Raw genomic sequence first — 16025 nt, 5'->3', positions numbered from 1 at the left:
CTTCCTTCCGCCTTTCCTCCCGCCCTTCCTCCCCCCGCCCTTCCTCCCCCCGCCCTTCCTCCCCCCGCCCTTCCCCCCCGCTCTCCCCCCCGACCTTCCTTCCCCCGCCCTTCCTCCCTCCCGCCCTTCCTCCCTCCCGCCCTTCTTCCCTCCCGCCCTTCCTCCCTCCCGCCCTTCTTCCCTCCCGCCCTTCCTCCCTCCCGCCCTTCCTCCCTCCCGCCCTTCCTCCCTCCCGCCCTTCCTCCCTCCCGCCCATCCTACCTCCCGCCCTTCCTCCCTCCCGCCCTTCCTCCCTCCCGCCCTTACTCCCGCCCTTCCTTAAACATCAACATCACAACGTAGTGCGGGGTTGTCATTGCAAAATGCTGTATTTTAAGTTGCGATGTTTCTGCCATTACAGAAATGTTCATTTGCAGTTTCAGCATTGGTCCATGTCACTTCATTGGGAAGTAACGACAGTTAACGGAATAATAAGTTCAAATGACATATATGATGCAACGCGTTAATGGAACCGATTATAGTGAACTGAAATTGTCGTTTGCCATGCGTTGCAAACATTGATGAGTCAACCAACGGTTGCAAAGAATACTGTGTATAATTAGGAACATATATTTATATTTATTTAAGTTTTAATCCAGCAGGACTGGGAGGATAGTGCAATCCCAGTCTGCCATATTACATGAAATGCAGTAAAACAGGGAACAATAAAATAAAGTAAAAAAAAAAATGTATATATATATATATATATATATATATATATATATATATAAAAATGTAAATAAGATAAAACAAAGAGAAAAAAATATTAGGCAGGTACCTAAACATAAAATCAAAATATAAATCAAAAATAAAATAGTCATCAGGTATAGGTAATAGGTAATACAATAAAAACAATTAGATTAAATTAAACCGTCCATCAGGGAGGTCGCCGCATCATCTGCATCCATCGCTCATTGAGTGGGGAACTGAGCCACTCGGATTCAGCCACAACGATGATGTTGGTTGACTTCCGAGTCCTACCCCAGAAGCTGGCTAGTCGGTGGCGAAGTAAGGCGGGTAATGAGTGCACCCTCCCTTCAGTAAACATTGTGGAGGCACTGCAGAACCTCGGTAGTTGCATGAGCTGTCTGTATGCATTATTGTAGCACACCCTCAGCTTGTCCCAATGCGCTGCTGGGTATTGTGTCCACAGCTCAGATGTGTCACCACAGTGCAGTGCAGAATGCCTTGAAAAGTAATTTTCTGACATCATCGCTACAGTGGTAGAACCGCCTTGAGAGCATTTCGGCCCGTATATTGATTGCTCTTCTTTGTCGTTCCATGTCTTCTATATCCTTCATGTCTTCGGTTAGGATATGTCACAGATACTTAACCTGCGAGGCTACAAGTAGTTCTTTTCCGTCTAAACAGATTAGAGGAATATTTATTGGCTCCTTGTTGTATTTATAAACCACGATTACTGACTTTTTTATGCATTGTACAGCAGGTTATGTGAGACTGCATACTCTTCGCATATTTGCACAAGTCGTCTCATCGCTTTAATCGAAGGCGCCAACAGCACCATGTCATCCGCGTAATTAATGTAAGTTACTGCCTTGACCTCAGATATGACAACCAATTCGTGTATCATTCAGTTCTTGTAAGAGGTCATTAATGTACACAATAGAATAGGAGACATATTACCCCCTTGCCTGACTCCGCTTTTTAGGAATAAGGGTCTTGAAGAAGCTCCTGCCCATTGAACGTAATTTTTCTGCTGTCCGTACCAAATAGCCAACATATTAACCACTGCTGCTGGGACATCTCGTTTCATGAGTTTTTCCCATAATAATTTATGAGAAACACGGTCGAAGGCCTTGCTTAGGTCGAGAAAGCACCCATAAACGGTTGTTTTTCTTTTTTTGTAGTATTCTATTGTTTGTTTAACTCAAAGATATTAGAAGAACGAGATGTGCTATGAGCAGTTCATACTGTGCGGAATTGTTTTGCCCAGTGTCGCCGGTTTTGTTCACCAATACTACTGCACATCTTCGCTTACGCTAAGGTATCCGCACTAATACAGAGAACAGATTTCTGTGCGTACACGTCCCGATAGTATTCGAGGTACCCTAATTAAGTAGTACTCCGCCTACGGTCCGGCGGCCAACATAGCATATCTCGTTTTTCTAATATCTTTGGTTTAACTCCATAGATGGCCATATCGGTTGATGAGACGCTTTTGAAGCAGATTTGGTTATCTAGGGTAAATAGCTTGTCTTTTACTAGCTTGAATAGAATTTTTTCAAATAGTCTTGAGATCATTGTCGCTAGGGAAATAGGTCGGTAGTTTCCTAGTATCGATGCATCCAGTTGGTTGGATTTCAAGATTGGTATGATATCAGCTCGACTCATGTCCATAGGCATATGTGTGTGTCGTAAGAGGCTTGAGTATAGGGCGGCTAGAATAGTATGGAGATGATTTCCTGGGTACCTTATGTGCTCGATTCCAATACCGTCGTATCCTGGACTTTTTCCGAGGGCGGTTTGCTTAATCGCGCATTCGATCATTTCAGGAGTAATGTTCATGATCAGGTCATCAATTGCCGCAGGCAAACATGTCATCATATATGGTTTCATGATTGATCCTCGCTTAAAGAAAAAAGTCTCTAAATTCGTTAGCAATTTTTTCATCCCCCGTGATGTTGTTTACACTTAGTGGAGCTTTGCTCTTGGCTTTCAGCACATTGGAGGGGACCCACCCTTTCCCGACGGCTGTGTGAGGAAACTGATTGTTTAACCTCCTTGGCCGCACACGTCAGGACTCTAATTTTTTGTTTGTAAAAAGAAGCTACATTTATTTTAAAACGATTCTAGACTCTCCAATGTCCCTGCACAGTTGAAGTTTTTTACCAAAACTTTTTGAGGTCTTTGTTGTGCATAGCCGTAGCTATGCTATCCATTCTTGCTTGATTTTCCGAGTGCTGATATTTTCGGAGAGCAATTTTAAAAGATTTCTTACTAGTTTTTCTTTCGTCTGCAATACGACCTTCCGTAGGCTTTCCGGCTTGGACCCAGCAAAGGAATGCATGCCTTGAATGGTGATACAGAGTAAATACTTGATCATTCCACCCTGGAACAATGTCATACTTTTTTTTGGGTCCTTTATTTTTGAATGCTTTTATCGCGGAGTTTCTCAGTGTTTTTACGATAGTGTCGTAGAGAGAATCTAGTTCCATTTTGTGAACTCTGTTATCACAGTTAAATCTCTGACATCTTATGGCATCTGGAGTTTTTATTTTAGGCAATAATTTTTCCGCCCAGGCGTTGTAAGTTTTTACATCATTTTCGGAGTTTGCCGCCCATCTTCCGAAATCTCTTGGTGGATTTTGTCTGTTAGATATAATAGGGATTAGATCCACATCTATTTCGACATTTAGTGGGAGATGATCTGACCATGTCGCATTGGCTGTGATGTTCACATTCCTCACTGCACTGCTCAACCCCTGTGTCATAATACAGTGATCAAGCCATCTGGTGGTTCCATGGGCATCGCTTACGTAAGTGAAAGTATCAGAGCTTAGATGCACCATAAGTTGGAACTATTTTGTTCCTCAATAATGGCGTTTATTTTTCCTAAACAGTTTGAGAATTCCGGTAAGTTTTCGGCTGAATTGGTTGGAATATAAACTGTTACTATAAGGAGAGTTCCATTGGCTGACTCTATTTCAATAGCCGGGATTCGAGGTTCTCTACAATCAATAAGAGTAGTTTTAATTGTATTGCGCCATAAGATACCAACGCCTCCGTAGGGGCGGCCAATTAATGGACCGTCAAAGAGGTTAACAGCGCATGTCCCATGACTGGAGAATTCCGGGTGTATTGACGACAGATATCCTAAGTCTGTAGGTAACAGCCAGGTTTTCTGCAATACAATGACGTCATTACAAGTACATAATTCCTTTATGAAGTGCTCTGTTCGACGAATTGATCTACAATTGAATGATACAAATTTCAGAAGCTAGGTATTTGTAATATCCATTTTTAATATTATTTTGCATCATTTATTTGCGTTTTTGGCATTCGGAAAATGTATTTTCTCACAACCGAGAATTTTGGCCAGATACTCGCATCTATAAGTTATACCTACTTTGTTTAGGTACTGCAAGGGTAAAATAAGTCGAATTGTTGAAACAATATAATAATGTTTTATTTAATTGTAAACATATAAAACAGATACATTATCACAAATATTACATAATGAACCTCAGACTTATAACAAGATCCTAAAACATCCTTATCCCTATTAGACTAGATCTCACAGAGATGGGTATATCACAATATGGGCAATACTGACTGGCTACTGGGGAAATTAGTGGAAACTACCTCAAACTGCACATATTGTTTATTGATTTGTTTTTTTTTAGTGATATGTGGCGTACTATCAATCAAATACAAAATTTAGAATTTCTTCAAACAGAAACGTTTTAATTGACTTCTTGTCTTTTGTATTCTACGCCTGTTTTTTTGAAGTGTTCAAATAATTGTCAATAATGATATTTTGTTTCCTATCTTTAATAATAATACCTACTCAATATAAGTTTTATAAATAAGTTTTGTCGCATATTGAATAACGACTTGTTAATCCTGATTAATTAATTACATTGGTGTCCCCGTTCATCGCCATAAAAGTTCTATATAAAATTACCTTATAGAGTTACAGGTAGCGTCACTTATATGTGACAATGTTTTTTTTTTTTACAATTTTTTTTTAGTTTTTTTCCTGTTTGTTGATCCGTGGAACCGTTTTATTATTGTAGCTTGTTTAATATTACGTCATTTTATTGTCCTATCAGGAAATACAAAAATACAATATTTCATGCAGTTTCGCTCAGGTGATATTTCAGTAACATCAAATACCGCTTTATTTTCGTCTATTTCTCTATTTATCTATGCATTACTACGATTAATTAAAATCCCTAATATATTTAGTATTAATCCTAATCAATAATTGCACATTGGTACTGAATTCTCTTTCACTTAAAAGTTATTGATACTTAGAACGTATACCTATGTACATAATACATTTGTAGGTAAATTGTATAAATATTCAATAATATGAATGTAGTTCTTTAAATTCTATTATTATGTACAAAAAGATACTTCCTAGGGTCTTACTTCTAGACATAGTTAACGGTAAAATATAAATATTTATATCACAATTCCAATATTAATTGTACTACACATTCTATACTATTCATCGAAGCAATGTCTTGTGCTCCCACGCCAAATACAAAGCATGCGATCATAATAGCGTTGTAGTAACGTCTTTCACACCACAGTAATAATATTGTTATAAACAAGTCCCGGAATATCTACACTGTTTCTGCTGGAAGAGCGTTCGCGTCACATGATAGCACCCACTCCCACACCCTCTGGGACACTGCTTTCTTGTCTACGGCAGTGTCTAGGCCGTAAGAGTTGATCAGTTTGTTCAGCTTGTTCTTATTGTTCTCCTGGGAGTGGCGGCTTCCACCGTCGGTGTTGCTGAGGTATAAGCCCAGGGAGTCCTTCCTGTCCTGCACCAGCGTGCTCGCGCCCACAATCTGCGAGCACGACGAGGAGGTGGTGATGGTGCGCTCCACCCACGACTCCTTGTCGTATTTCAGCACCTCCGTGACGGGCGCGCGCTTATCCGCCTTGTGCTCGAACAGGCGCCGGAACATGCGCAGCGCTCGCGGGGTGAACCGCTGGAAGTGCGGGGGCACCTTGGCTGTGCGGCGGCGCTGGTACCGGCTGAAAGCTGCGTAGTGCGGGTCCCGGATACTGTCGGCCCTCTGCCATGGCGGACAACCCGTCAAGCATACGAACAGAACCACCGCCAGCTGCCAGCTATCGCTCGAAGCATCGCACGCGTAGCGCTCGTTTTGGACGGTCTCGTAAATCTCTGGAGGCAGGAAAGGCAGCCAGTTGCAGCGCAGCTTGGTCACCAGTGTGCCCTCTCGCTGAGTGGCACCGAAGTCACACAATTTCACTTTGGAGAAGTCAGGCGCAAACACGAGCACGTTTTCTAGTTTGATGTCCCGGTGCACAAGCTCCTTGGAGTGCATGAAGTCCAGTGCGGAGGCGAGCTGGCGACCTACGGCACGACATGCCGCAGGCGGCAAGCCCCCGAGCCTCACGTGCCCCGCCAGGTCGCCAAGCGGGGCGGGCTCCTGCGCGAATACCAGGCAACCGGCGCAACGGAAGGTCACGTTGTAGCTGTCCAGGATGTTAGGATGCGGACTAAGGTGGTAGGAGTAGTGGAACTCGCGACAGAAATCCTTGGCAGGGGTGAGTTCCTCGTACACGGCCTTTAGAACCACCTCGGTCTGCGTCTTCCTGTGGGTCGTGAGCAGGATGCGCGAGTAGCATCCCTCAGCCAGCACCTTTTTGACATCATACTCCTCGTCGAGCTGCAGAGGCTCTAGCGGTGGATCCTGTCCACGCTGCAGCAGGCTGGGTTTCCTCTCCACCGGTCTCCGTGCCGGCGCTTCTCCGCTCTCCTCTGACATGAGGCCGCCGAGCAGCAGATTTCTCATGGAAAAGCCTATCTGAAACAATACCATAAAAGCTAACATTAGTAAAGTTACTCTCAATGTTTCTCCGAATCGTTAAACAGTTATTCGGCGTCGGAGCTATATTTCGCCTTTATCATTTTGATCGATGACAAAAAGACTACCTGATCGCAGTTTTGCAAAGCGAATTGATTTTTGAAATGGCACAGTAAATTCGCAAAATAAATTAAACGAGCGTACAAATCCGATAAATAATATCAACACGCGCCCCGTCTGCGGTAAACATTTAGATCTGTTTAGATTACTCCGCTTTCAAGTTTAATTTTAGGACGGATTCAAATTTGCATTTGACGTCATACCGCGATGGAAAGAAATGGCTCGGCGAGAATATCTCGTGCCACAGCGAATAGAGTACAGAGCTGGAGAAGTGAACCAGTCTTGGATAGCGTCTGTTCATCACCTTTCATCAGGTCTCGCCTCCACTGCTAGTTACATGTTATATTGTTGTCTTGTATCTGACCACCGAGCACTGTACTAATGTGCTATTAAACGTTCCCAAATAATAATAATTCATCAACGCCGGATTTTCTCATTGTTTTCCATCACAACAACGCTTAATAGAGCTTTCCATGCAGAGGCGTGCCCCGGTGAAAGCTACTAAGCAGAGTAAACAGTGATTTCATCTCAAAGTCAATGTAAATATCAGAAACCTAAAATCATTCGCCGGAAGAACTATACACTCTTCTATAAACTATTCTGTCAATCTTTTTTAGCCATTTCACGAAACACAATGGCAACCTAATACAACACCTACCTACCTAATTAATATTATACGAACAATCTCCGTCTTTTATCTACAAGACCTGCTCATTTCTTTTGACGTTCAGATAACATCGTGGCTAAGTCGTGACGTATGATTCTCAAGCGATTTGTAGTTGCAACATTACTAAAGATAAGTGTTTGTGATGAGTTTGGCCAAGCTTATTTTGCTGAAAGTAGTTTATTATGGTTAATTTCCAAATTCCAAGTAGAAATTTTTGTTGGTAAATTAATTTTCACCAATTTTTTAATTTTTTTATACGATCACGTGTTTTAATTTTGTAAATAACACGTTTGGCCCAATAAAATGATTTAAAAAAAATGTTTTATAAGCTGTACGCACAGTAAAAAAAAATGCTTCACGGCCATCGTAAATAACATTGAGTAGTAAATACAAATATGCAGTACCTATTCAAGGCGAAGAGACTGCTCTTATTTTTGTTGTTATCTTTAAACTGAAACTAAAATTAACATAGATTTATGAAAGGGAATACAAATAATTAACTGGCATTCATTATTCAATACCTAGGTATTAACAACAACCGCCAATGTACGTGTTTTTCGCGTGAGAACTAACAATGAGGGTTTACGTTTTGTATAATTCATAACGTATTTTGTGTTAATTAATGTATTTGCAATATACGGTTTTAAATGTATTTGCAGTGTAATTTCCGGAGTCATTTATATTTATTCAGTGCACCAATGTCTACAGAGTTTACATGAAGCTTCCAGTTGTCTTTCCGTTGGTTTACACAGCTTACTGGTGCTTACACATGTTTTTGCACACCAAATCAATGTTTACTAAATAACAGCTCATGTTCTGGGAATCACCTTAAATGTATCCACATTTAATCCGTGGTCTAATACTAAACGGAAAGCGGACACAATGAAAAGTTGATAATTCACTTTTCGGCTTTATTTTTCACACTGCTACAATGTTAAAAATGAACAGTAATAGGAAAGGATGACATTTCTCAATTGTGGATACTGTAGTCCCATTGGCTACGGATAGTTGGATAGTTGACACTCTTGAAAAAAATTAGAAAACCCCGAACTCTCCAACGGTGAATTTTGGGATCAAGGTAATTTTTCTGTCTAGGTTAATGTAATTTTTTTCAGTTCGCTCCAGTACAAGCAAAATATGAAAAAAATTAGGCGAGACGCCATAATTTTTTTCTATGTTTTCAGCAAGAAAAAGAGAGTGTGATTTTCGATTGAAGTCGGGTAAAGCTAGTTCAATGTAATCAGTTTTTATATTAGTCGAATCATTAACTTATTGATAGCAAACTTCGTCTTTAAACTGAAATAAATCAACACACAAAAAATTTTTTTTGCGACATACAATACATCTATTTTAAAATATCAGACAACGAGCGTATCTGCAGAGTTTCAGCTCGATCGGATGGCGTGAATTTCCACTTCCAAGATTTGCAATCATTCACGAAAACAAAAGTGAAATTCAAAGAATTTAAAAAACAAAAATATAATTATTTTTCTGACTTATTATTTTCTAAAACGCAAATATAAGATATTGTGTGGGAAGATTTGTAATGATGTTATTTCATATATTATTTCGTTTCTGGAAATATAAATTCTTGTTAACATTAAATTGGAATGCCTAAAATATAATAAATAAATGCTAGCACATCGATTCGTTGAAATAAATAACGATGTATGTATCTACTTATTCTGTTGCCAGCAGTGAACCAACCAACGGTTGAACGGCTTTCAAACAAGTTCCGCACTAAGGGCGAAACAACATACATATTATTATATAATGAAATTATTTAATTGCAATGATCCTGCGTTCAAAATCAATGAATTAAATTAAGGTTGGAATTTAAAAAATCTGATGATTTGGAAATACTTGTAAAGGTTATTTTTATAATACTAATGCGGCAATGCATCATACGATAATCACAGTATGCGTCCAATAAGTTAAGAACACTTAGTAATTGTGAACTGTTTTTTGTTCGTTGGCGATCTGCAATCATGCTCGGGAAAGATGTCTAGTTACGATACCTTCATCGATCGGCCGTGCAGATAACTTATAGTAATTTTATTGTTGTTGTCTTCTTTTTTTCGAAGAAATAAACTAAAAAGTGATACCTGATTTTAAAAAAGTTACGTAATTATAATAAAAACAGCATTTTCCAGCAATTTTCAATAGTGGGAGAATGAAATTTCACTTAGTTCTTACATAGTGTTAGCCTCTGTATTGCAATTAGGCAGCAGCGTTATGAGAAACGAATAAACGACTGGCTTTCGTTTTCAATCGACTAAATATTAATTTTTCTTTGTTTATGTATTATTAATGGGTCGACGATAAAGCTTTGCAGTTATGGAAAAGCTAATTATGTTGTACAGTGGCTTTGGGATCCAGTTGAATCATCATCATTATCAGCAATTCTGCCGCACGGTGATATAATAGATTTGGGATAAAAATACAGTTAGTAAAAATCTATGGTAAAATATTACGATTTTAGATTGTTTTTATTTCGGAAAAATAAAGTTACAGATGATTCTGCAAGGGGTGTAAGGGCGGCAGTGTACGGCCCTGTGTATGTCTATTTCCGTCGTCAGGCAGAGTATTGATTGGGGTATTTTGGGAACGCCCGCCGCCCACTTTAGATCGCGCAAGGTAAGCCCGACTTCTCTCGCTGTTTACCTGTCACCTGTCAAACTCACCATGACTTGCTTACGAGTTACTCGCCACTTGCTGATCGCTACTACTGGCCACTCTCCACTCGCCACTTATCCATTGACTGTTGTTGTAAATACATTCAAGGGGACATAAATGATTTGGCCGATCTTTTAAACTCGTAAATCATCATTGTTCTTGAGAAATTAATATAAAATATATTTATGATTATTTACCTTAATACATTGAACATTGTCGGTTGCTTCCGTGATATGAATAAGATGCTAAAGGACTATTTCCTAAAAAATAGAACACTTCAAACAGCTTCAAAAAGTGTTTTGTTTTTGCTGTAGATAATTAATTATTCATGGCATCAAGAGTTTTGATTTGTTGTTGAACTGTTCAGGAACATATTCAGGACATTGATGATTGACATTGACATTGACATTGACATCATATTGATGCAAGTTTAATTTTAGTTAAAAATTCACACGAAATTGACAACGAGCATGGAGAAAACTTACTGATGTAAAATAATGCTAATTTATTAAGAATCTATTGAAAATATTCGTAATACCATTAAAACGGGATTGCAGGCCCTTAACGAATGAATTGATAGGTTTCCTAAGAATTTTTTTGTAAAATATGAACGTATTATCACGACATCAGAACACGTGTTATGCAGGTGCATGAACACAAGTTCCGATATGTTAAGAATTTACTTATAGTTTATCAAGAAACGGCCTGCAATCCCCTTTTTAACTAGATTACCAATAACTTGAAAAGATTTTTAATAAATTAATAAAACTCATTTTTCTCCGTGTGTGAGAAACGCGAGTGGAATATATATAAGTCAATAATTCAATATGTTGAGAACTAATAGGTTACATACTTAGCAATTTAGTGTCTCATCATTTCAGACTCTCTTAAAATTGCTTAATTATTTAAAAAGTGTTGGACCTTTTTTTAGATGACTACACCATGTATACCATTGAAATCGATGGGTTTACAGAAGTCAATAACGTTTATCATGACGCTGCGGAGTCGTTTCTCATGAATGTTACTGATGTTACAAATTAAGATAATGCCGAAAGTATACCGAAGTTACCTTCAGTGTTTACGACCCTAGTCTATGTACAAGGTACCATTTAGTAACAAGTTGCTACAAACTTCAAACCATTGCAGCGCGTTTCTATTTGCTTGTTTAAGCCGCCTAAAATAGTTTACAACACTAGGAACTATTATTCGTCGCTTTAAATAAACCTGGTTTAATTGCTCTGTTCGAAATTTGAAGGCCGTGGATAATTTGTATTCGTGTGAAATATTTGTGTACAATTGGAGGACAGTTAAATCCTCACAATCTCACAGTAACGTCAGGCATTTGTAAATAAAACATTGCTTGAAATGGCTGTAGCTATTTTTATAAAGTAACCAGATCTAGCATGTAATAAACCAGGTAAAACAAACAAGGTATCCAAGCTGAAATAAATGTACTTACATAAGAAAATGTACTTTTTTTCAATAAAGTGAAGGCCATGTTTTGGTAAAATATTTTTTTATACAGCATCGTAAAGCGGCGGAATCAAATCACGGGCGCTTAATAATTTGATAAATCGTCGTACAGCGTAATGAAGATTACAAGGTTTTTGTAAAAGCTTAGGTACAACGAAAGTATCTACAGCGTAACTCGAAACAAGGTACGTTTATTTTTAGACTGAAGAAAATGATAAAAGCTTTCTTACAAAGTCAAAAAAATCCCTCACAATTATGGAGGAAATGGGGTTTATTGAGATGGCAGAATGAAGGCAATCTCTGAATTTTTATTTTTATTAAATAGTTGTTTATCATTAGCATTAACGTTAGGCAGGGCGTCTAAAATTTGGTGTTAGAACACTTGTTCCTACATCGTGATAATGTATTTGAAATTGACTAAAAGTTTATTAGGAAACTTGTTAATTCATTTGACACGTTACTTGTAACAAAGGAAGAGAAAGTAAATCAAATTAATACACTATTTTAGCTTTAACTAAACAATATTTTACAGTTACGTTTCCTTTCCTCAATTCCTTCAAGAATAAAGCTCAACAGTTCTCAGCATTGATAGCAAAAATCACAAGTTTAAGCAAGTATGTTTGTTAAATAAATACTAAGAACTTTTATAAACCCATTAAATTAGATTGCATACTGAGTTGCTTACTCCTTAAGGCTTGTATTTTCAGTTTTCCATAAACATAAGCTGGAGTAACTAGCTCTTATAAATTGTAACACTAACAAATTTCTCATAAAATGTCCCATTAATCTAAAGAACCTTATCTATGGTAATAAAAATACGAAGAAGTTAGTAAAGCTCTCAAGTAAACCTCCAGATACTATAAGTTTTCAAGTTGAATTTTAGCTTCGGAAATCGTTTTTCTCGAGAGCTTTTTTGATGTGATATCGTAAAGATTCAACATGTTTTTGTTGCCCACACAGGACTAATGACGCTAGTTTTAAAAATCACAAAAAAAAACTTTGAATTAAAATGCAAGTCAGAACATTTTAATGACTGTAAACATATATTTTTAAATGATTGTGTGAACATCAGAAAGAGTTGAGTTAGAATACAATAAATAATTTTGGTTGCGCAATATTACGACTGAACGTGAATAATACCACAAGTTAGTGATTTGTTTACTTAAACTTTAATCTTTAAAGATCGTTCAATTTTGGCAAAGCTTGCTTGTAGCCTTCATAAATTAATAGGATACGATATGCTAGTCTCAAGGAGAAAGCAGAAATTTATATTCTTAGGTTTGTTTGTTTGTTCGGTGAGACTAATAATATTATTTACGATAAAGGTTCTCTGGAGATAAATCAGGGGCGTTGAATTTTGGCGTATCAGGGGTCAAAGTTAATTCAGGTTTTGATAGATAGATAATTCAGATTGTGTTTTTACTGAAATGTTAACGAGAGAAACGTAGGAAGCTTTTCCCAAATATAATTTATTTTATTTTTGAAATGGATATCTTACTTTTTCTAGATTTATTGACTGAAAATCGAGGTCTGAAGTATCATGCAAGATAGGTAGGCTAAATGTTCTACTTTTTGAGTAAATAAGTTCTCCCCTGGGGAGAGTTAATTTGATGACACGCAGCGCTGATTAGAGATTGAGTAGGACAAAGGAGGAAAAGAAAATAAATTAATTCCCCTTTGACATTTGCAACTTCACCGCCATTTTTGCAGGATCTTGTGCTATAATACAGGTAATTTGTACCTAATCCCGCCAAAAAAGTAATTATTAAAAAGCAAAAAACGTATCCTCGAAAATCGCGACTTTAGCATTATAAAATTTGAACTTTTTATCTGTAATTTAGTGGTCAAGATAACAATTCTCAGGTCACAAAGGTATTTTCACCATGGATCAGATAGTAATTTATTTTTAAATAATAATACAACCAGTGATTTATGGCGTCGATTTTTTTCGATTGTTAAATCAGTAAAAAGATTTTTAAAATCTCACACATACAAATTAAAAATCTAGCTGTACAAATTAGTCATATTCATTTTTTTTAAATTCAACTATTAACAAAATTTTCGTGATTCGTATTTAATCTTTTGAAGGTGATTAAAAATCTGTAAGAGCGTCTACATAAAGCCTAAATTCGAAATGCCAAAGTTCACTTTCATCCCTTCACGGAATCATCCCCTTAGGGATGTGATCACTGAATAATCAAAGTTTCGGTACAATACCGACACATAATAAACCGTTACTAATTTAGTTTAAACAATTAATTAGATAGTTATATTTTAACATTGAAATGAATTACAAATACAATTTACTGAAAAATAATGTAACTTTTATCAAAATAAATGTATTTTATAAGAATCAGCTCACCTTATTATGTAGTTAAATCCAAGCGGAAATGAGCGTATAAAATATTAAACTGTATTATTTTTTAAACGCCACGAAAGTTCACAATAATTCACTGTTTGTAATTTTCAAAATTCAAATATAAAGACAAATTGTACTGTCGAGCTATGTTGGGCGGCTATGCCAGTCTGTTCGGACTCTGCACTCACACTGAAGTCAGCAGCCGCCCATCGCGGTATTTATACCTCCCGCCCTGTGACGTCAGAGGCGGGTTCCCCTCTCGTCTGGGATGATCTCTGGCCATTTCTCACTTCTCACTTCTCGCGGGAATCGTACAATCACAGTTTCTTCTTGTTAATATGACTAGACGTTAAGTCTTTCAGAATTACTATTGATTGATTGCAGCGCTTGATGGTAGTTTTAATGAGTTTTTATTTGGTAGGATGATCTAAAATAAAGTTTTTTTATTGTTTTAATTTATTTATATTTTTTTTATATTTATGCGAAACCGCACCAGAGTCTTAACTGCTTCCAACCGCCTGGAGCCAGTGAGACAATGGCAAGCCCAAATAGGGTATGTTGTGAGACTGAAGGTAATAAAGAGGTGAAAGAGATGTAGAAGAGGAAGGTTGGGAAGTATCTGGCTATTCAGATCTGGTTACTAATCATTGCCCAAGCCATTTTGGGCAACGTGTCAATTCCGAATATTGGTCTTACTAGGGTGATACTGAAGGTATTTTCTACGGTAACCGGATAAATCATCACAATGATAATTCATCACGAAATGAAACAAAAACTTAATTAACTGGGTTATGTAGGTTAGGTTAGGTTAAAAAAATTTTTTTCATCGTTTCTAATGACTTTATACCACTTTTTAAAAGTGTGTTAAATTGTCACTGTGTTGAGTTATCATGGAACCATTTTCCACTATGGAACGTGCCATAAAAATACTAAATATTATTTTAAATGAGTGATTTGTGAATTATCACAAATTAGTCAAAGACCTGTAACCGCCAGCTTGCTAGTCGTAACGTTACCTATCGACCATAGAGCCTGTTAAGGTACATTACTGTGATTTAACAGACACCTAACATTAATTTACACAATTTACCGACAGTTAAGAGAAATTCTAGTGAGATTATAATGTGAAAATCTATTTAGAAAGAAAACAACATGGTTGTCACTAATTACTAATTTTACACGAGAGAGACTTGAGTAATATAAAATTTGTATAATTAATAGATTATTAAAAGAATGTCTTTTTTTGCAAGTTTGTTCAAGTTTGTTTTTATCAAACAAAAAGTTACACTAAGGATAAGAAATCGTATTGAAAAAATGCTATCAGAAACTTTTATTATTGAAAATCACATAATCGACAATTTTAAATTTAAATATATTAAAAAACACAAACAAAACATCAATGTTTGAGGTGGACGTACATTCTTAATTTTCTTTTCAGATGAATCTTTTTTTAATCTCAATAATTAAAAAGAGATTTTATTGTAAAGCTAGACCGCCTCGTTCATCAGAGATTTTATTTGAAAGCTGGACAGCCTAGTACATCAGAGATTTCTGGGTGCTTGATTTCTTCCTTGTGGACAATCTAATTTACTTTGAATTTTTCGTCCCGTGTCCGTGTATCTCGTATTTGTAATTTATTTTTCCTTTTATTTCCTTAGACATCATCACTATGTTCATCTTATTTTAAAAAAAAAATACATTCTAAAATATATTTTGCTTCAATGTCATAAAATCTAGCTCTTATCCGTGGGTATATATTGCGTTTCAGTTTTTTTTACGTTTTTTATATATTCTCTTTCATAATTCTTTTTGTTTTGTTTTGCAGTATTTTAATTTTCTCCATTTTCTCTTCATTGCAGAGAAAAAGAATACTTGAACAGAAATTGAAGTATGATCCAATGGTTGTAGTTAGTATTATCTGACATGTTTCTTTTTAAGATGACAGAATGTAAATAACAGTTACACATTGTCATATCTCTGAAAGAAACATTTATAGATATTGACAATATAAAAACATTGTTAACACCCCTAGGAATAATAATATTTGAATGTCCTTTTAAGTTTTTTCTTTATTCATAATGTAAATTTTTGTACATAGTTTTTTACATGCTTTTTGACTACCACACTAGGCACATGACTGTATCGTTTTTGTTAAATAAAA

At 36.8% G+C, this 16025-nt stretch overlaps 1 protein-coding gene across 1 annotated transcript; it reads right to left on the bottom strand.

Moving 5' to 3' along the window:
- Positions 1 to 4169: 4169 nt before the first annotated feature.
- meng (serine/threonine-protein kinase meng-po) lies at positions 4170 to 14039 on the bottom strand. Its single transcript, XM_089633880.1, has 2 exons — positions 13868 to 14039; positions 4170 to 6569 (listed from the first exon to the last, which is right to left on the bottom strand). The coding sequence occupies exon 2, from the start codon at positions 6555 to 6557 to the stop codon at positions 5352 to 5354; it is 1206 nt and encodes a 401-aa protein (XP_089490006.1). The 5' UTR covers positions 6558 to 6569; positions 13868 to 14039; the 3' UTR covers positions 4170 to 5351.
- Between the last annotated feature and the right edge of the window lie 1986 nt (positions 14040 to 16025).

The sequence above is a fragment of the Hesperophylax consimilis genome, chromosome 7, assembly GCF_061612785.1.
Source record: "Hesperophylax consimilis isolate HC1 chromosome 7, BYU_Hcon_1.0, whole genome shotgun sequence".
Taxonomy (NCBI): domain Eukaryota; kingdom Metazoa; phylum Arthropoda; class Insecta; order Trichoptera; family Limnephilidae; genus Hesperophylax; species Hesperophylax consimilis.
The sequence above is the reverse complement of the archived record's forward strand: the minus strand, read 5'-3'. Positions and strand labels throughout refer to the sequence as shown.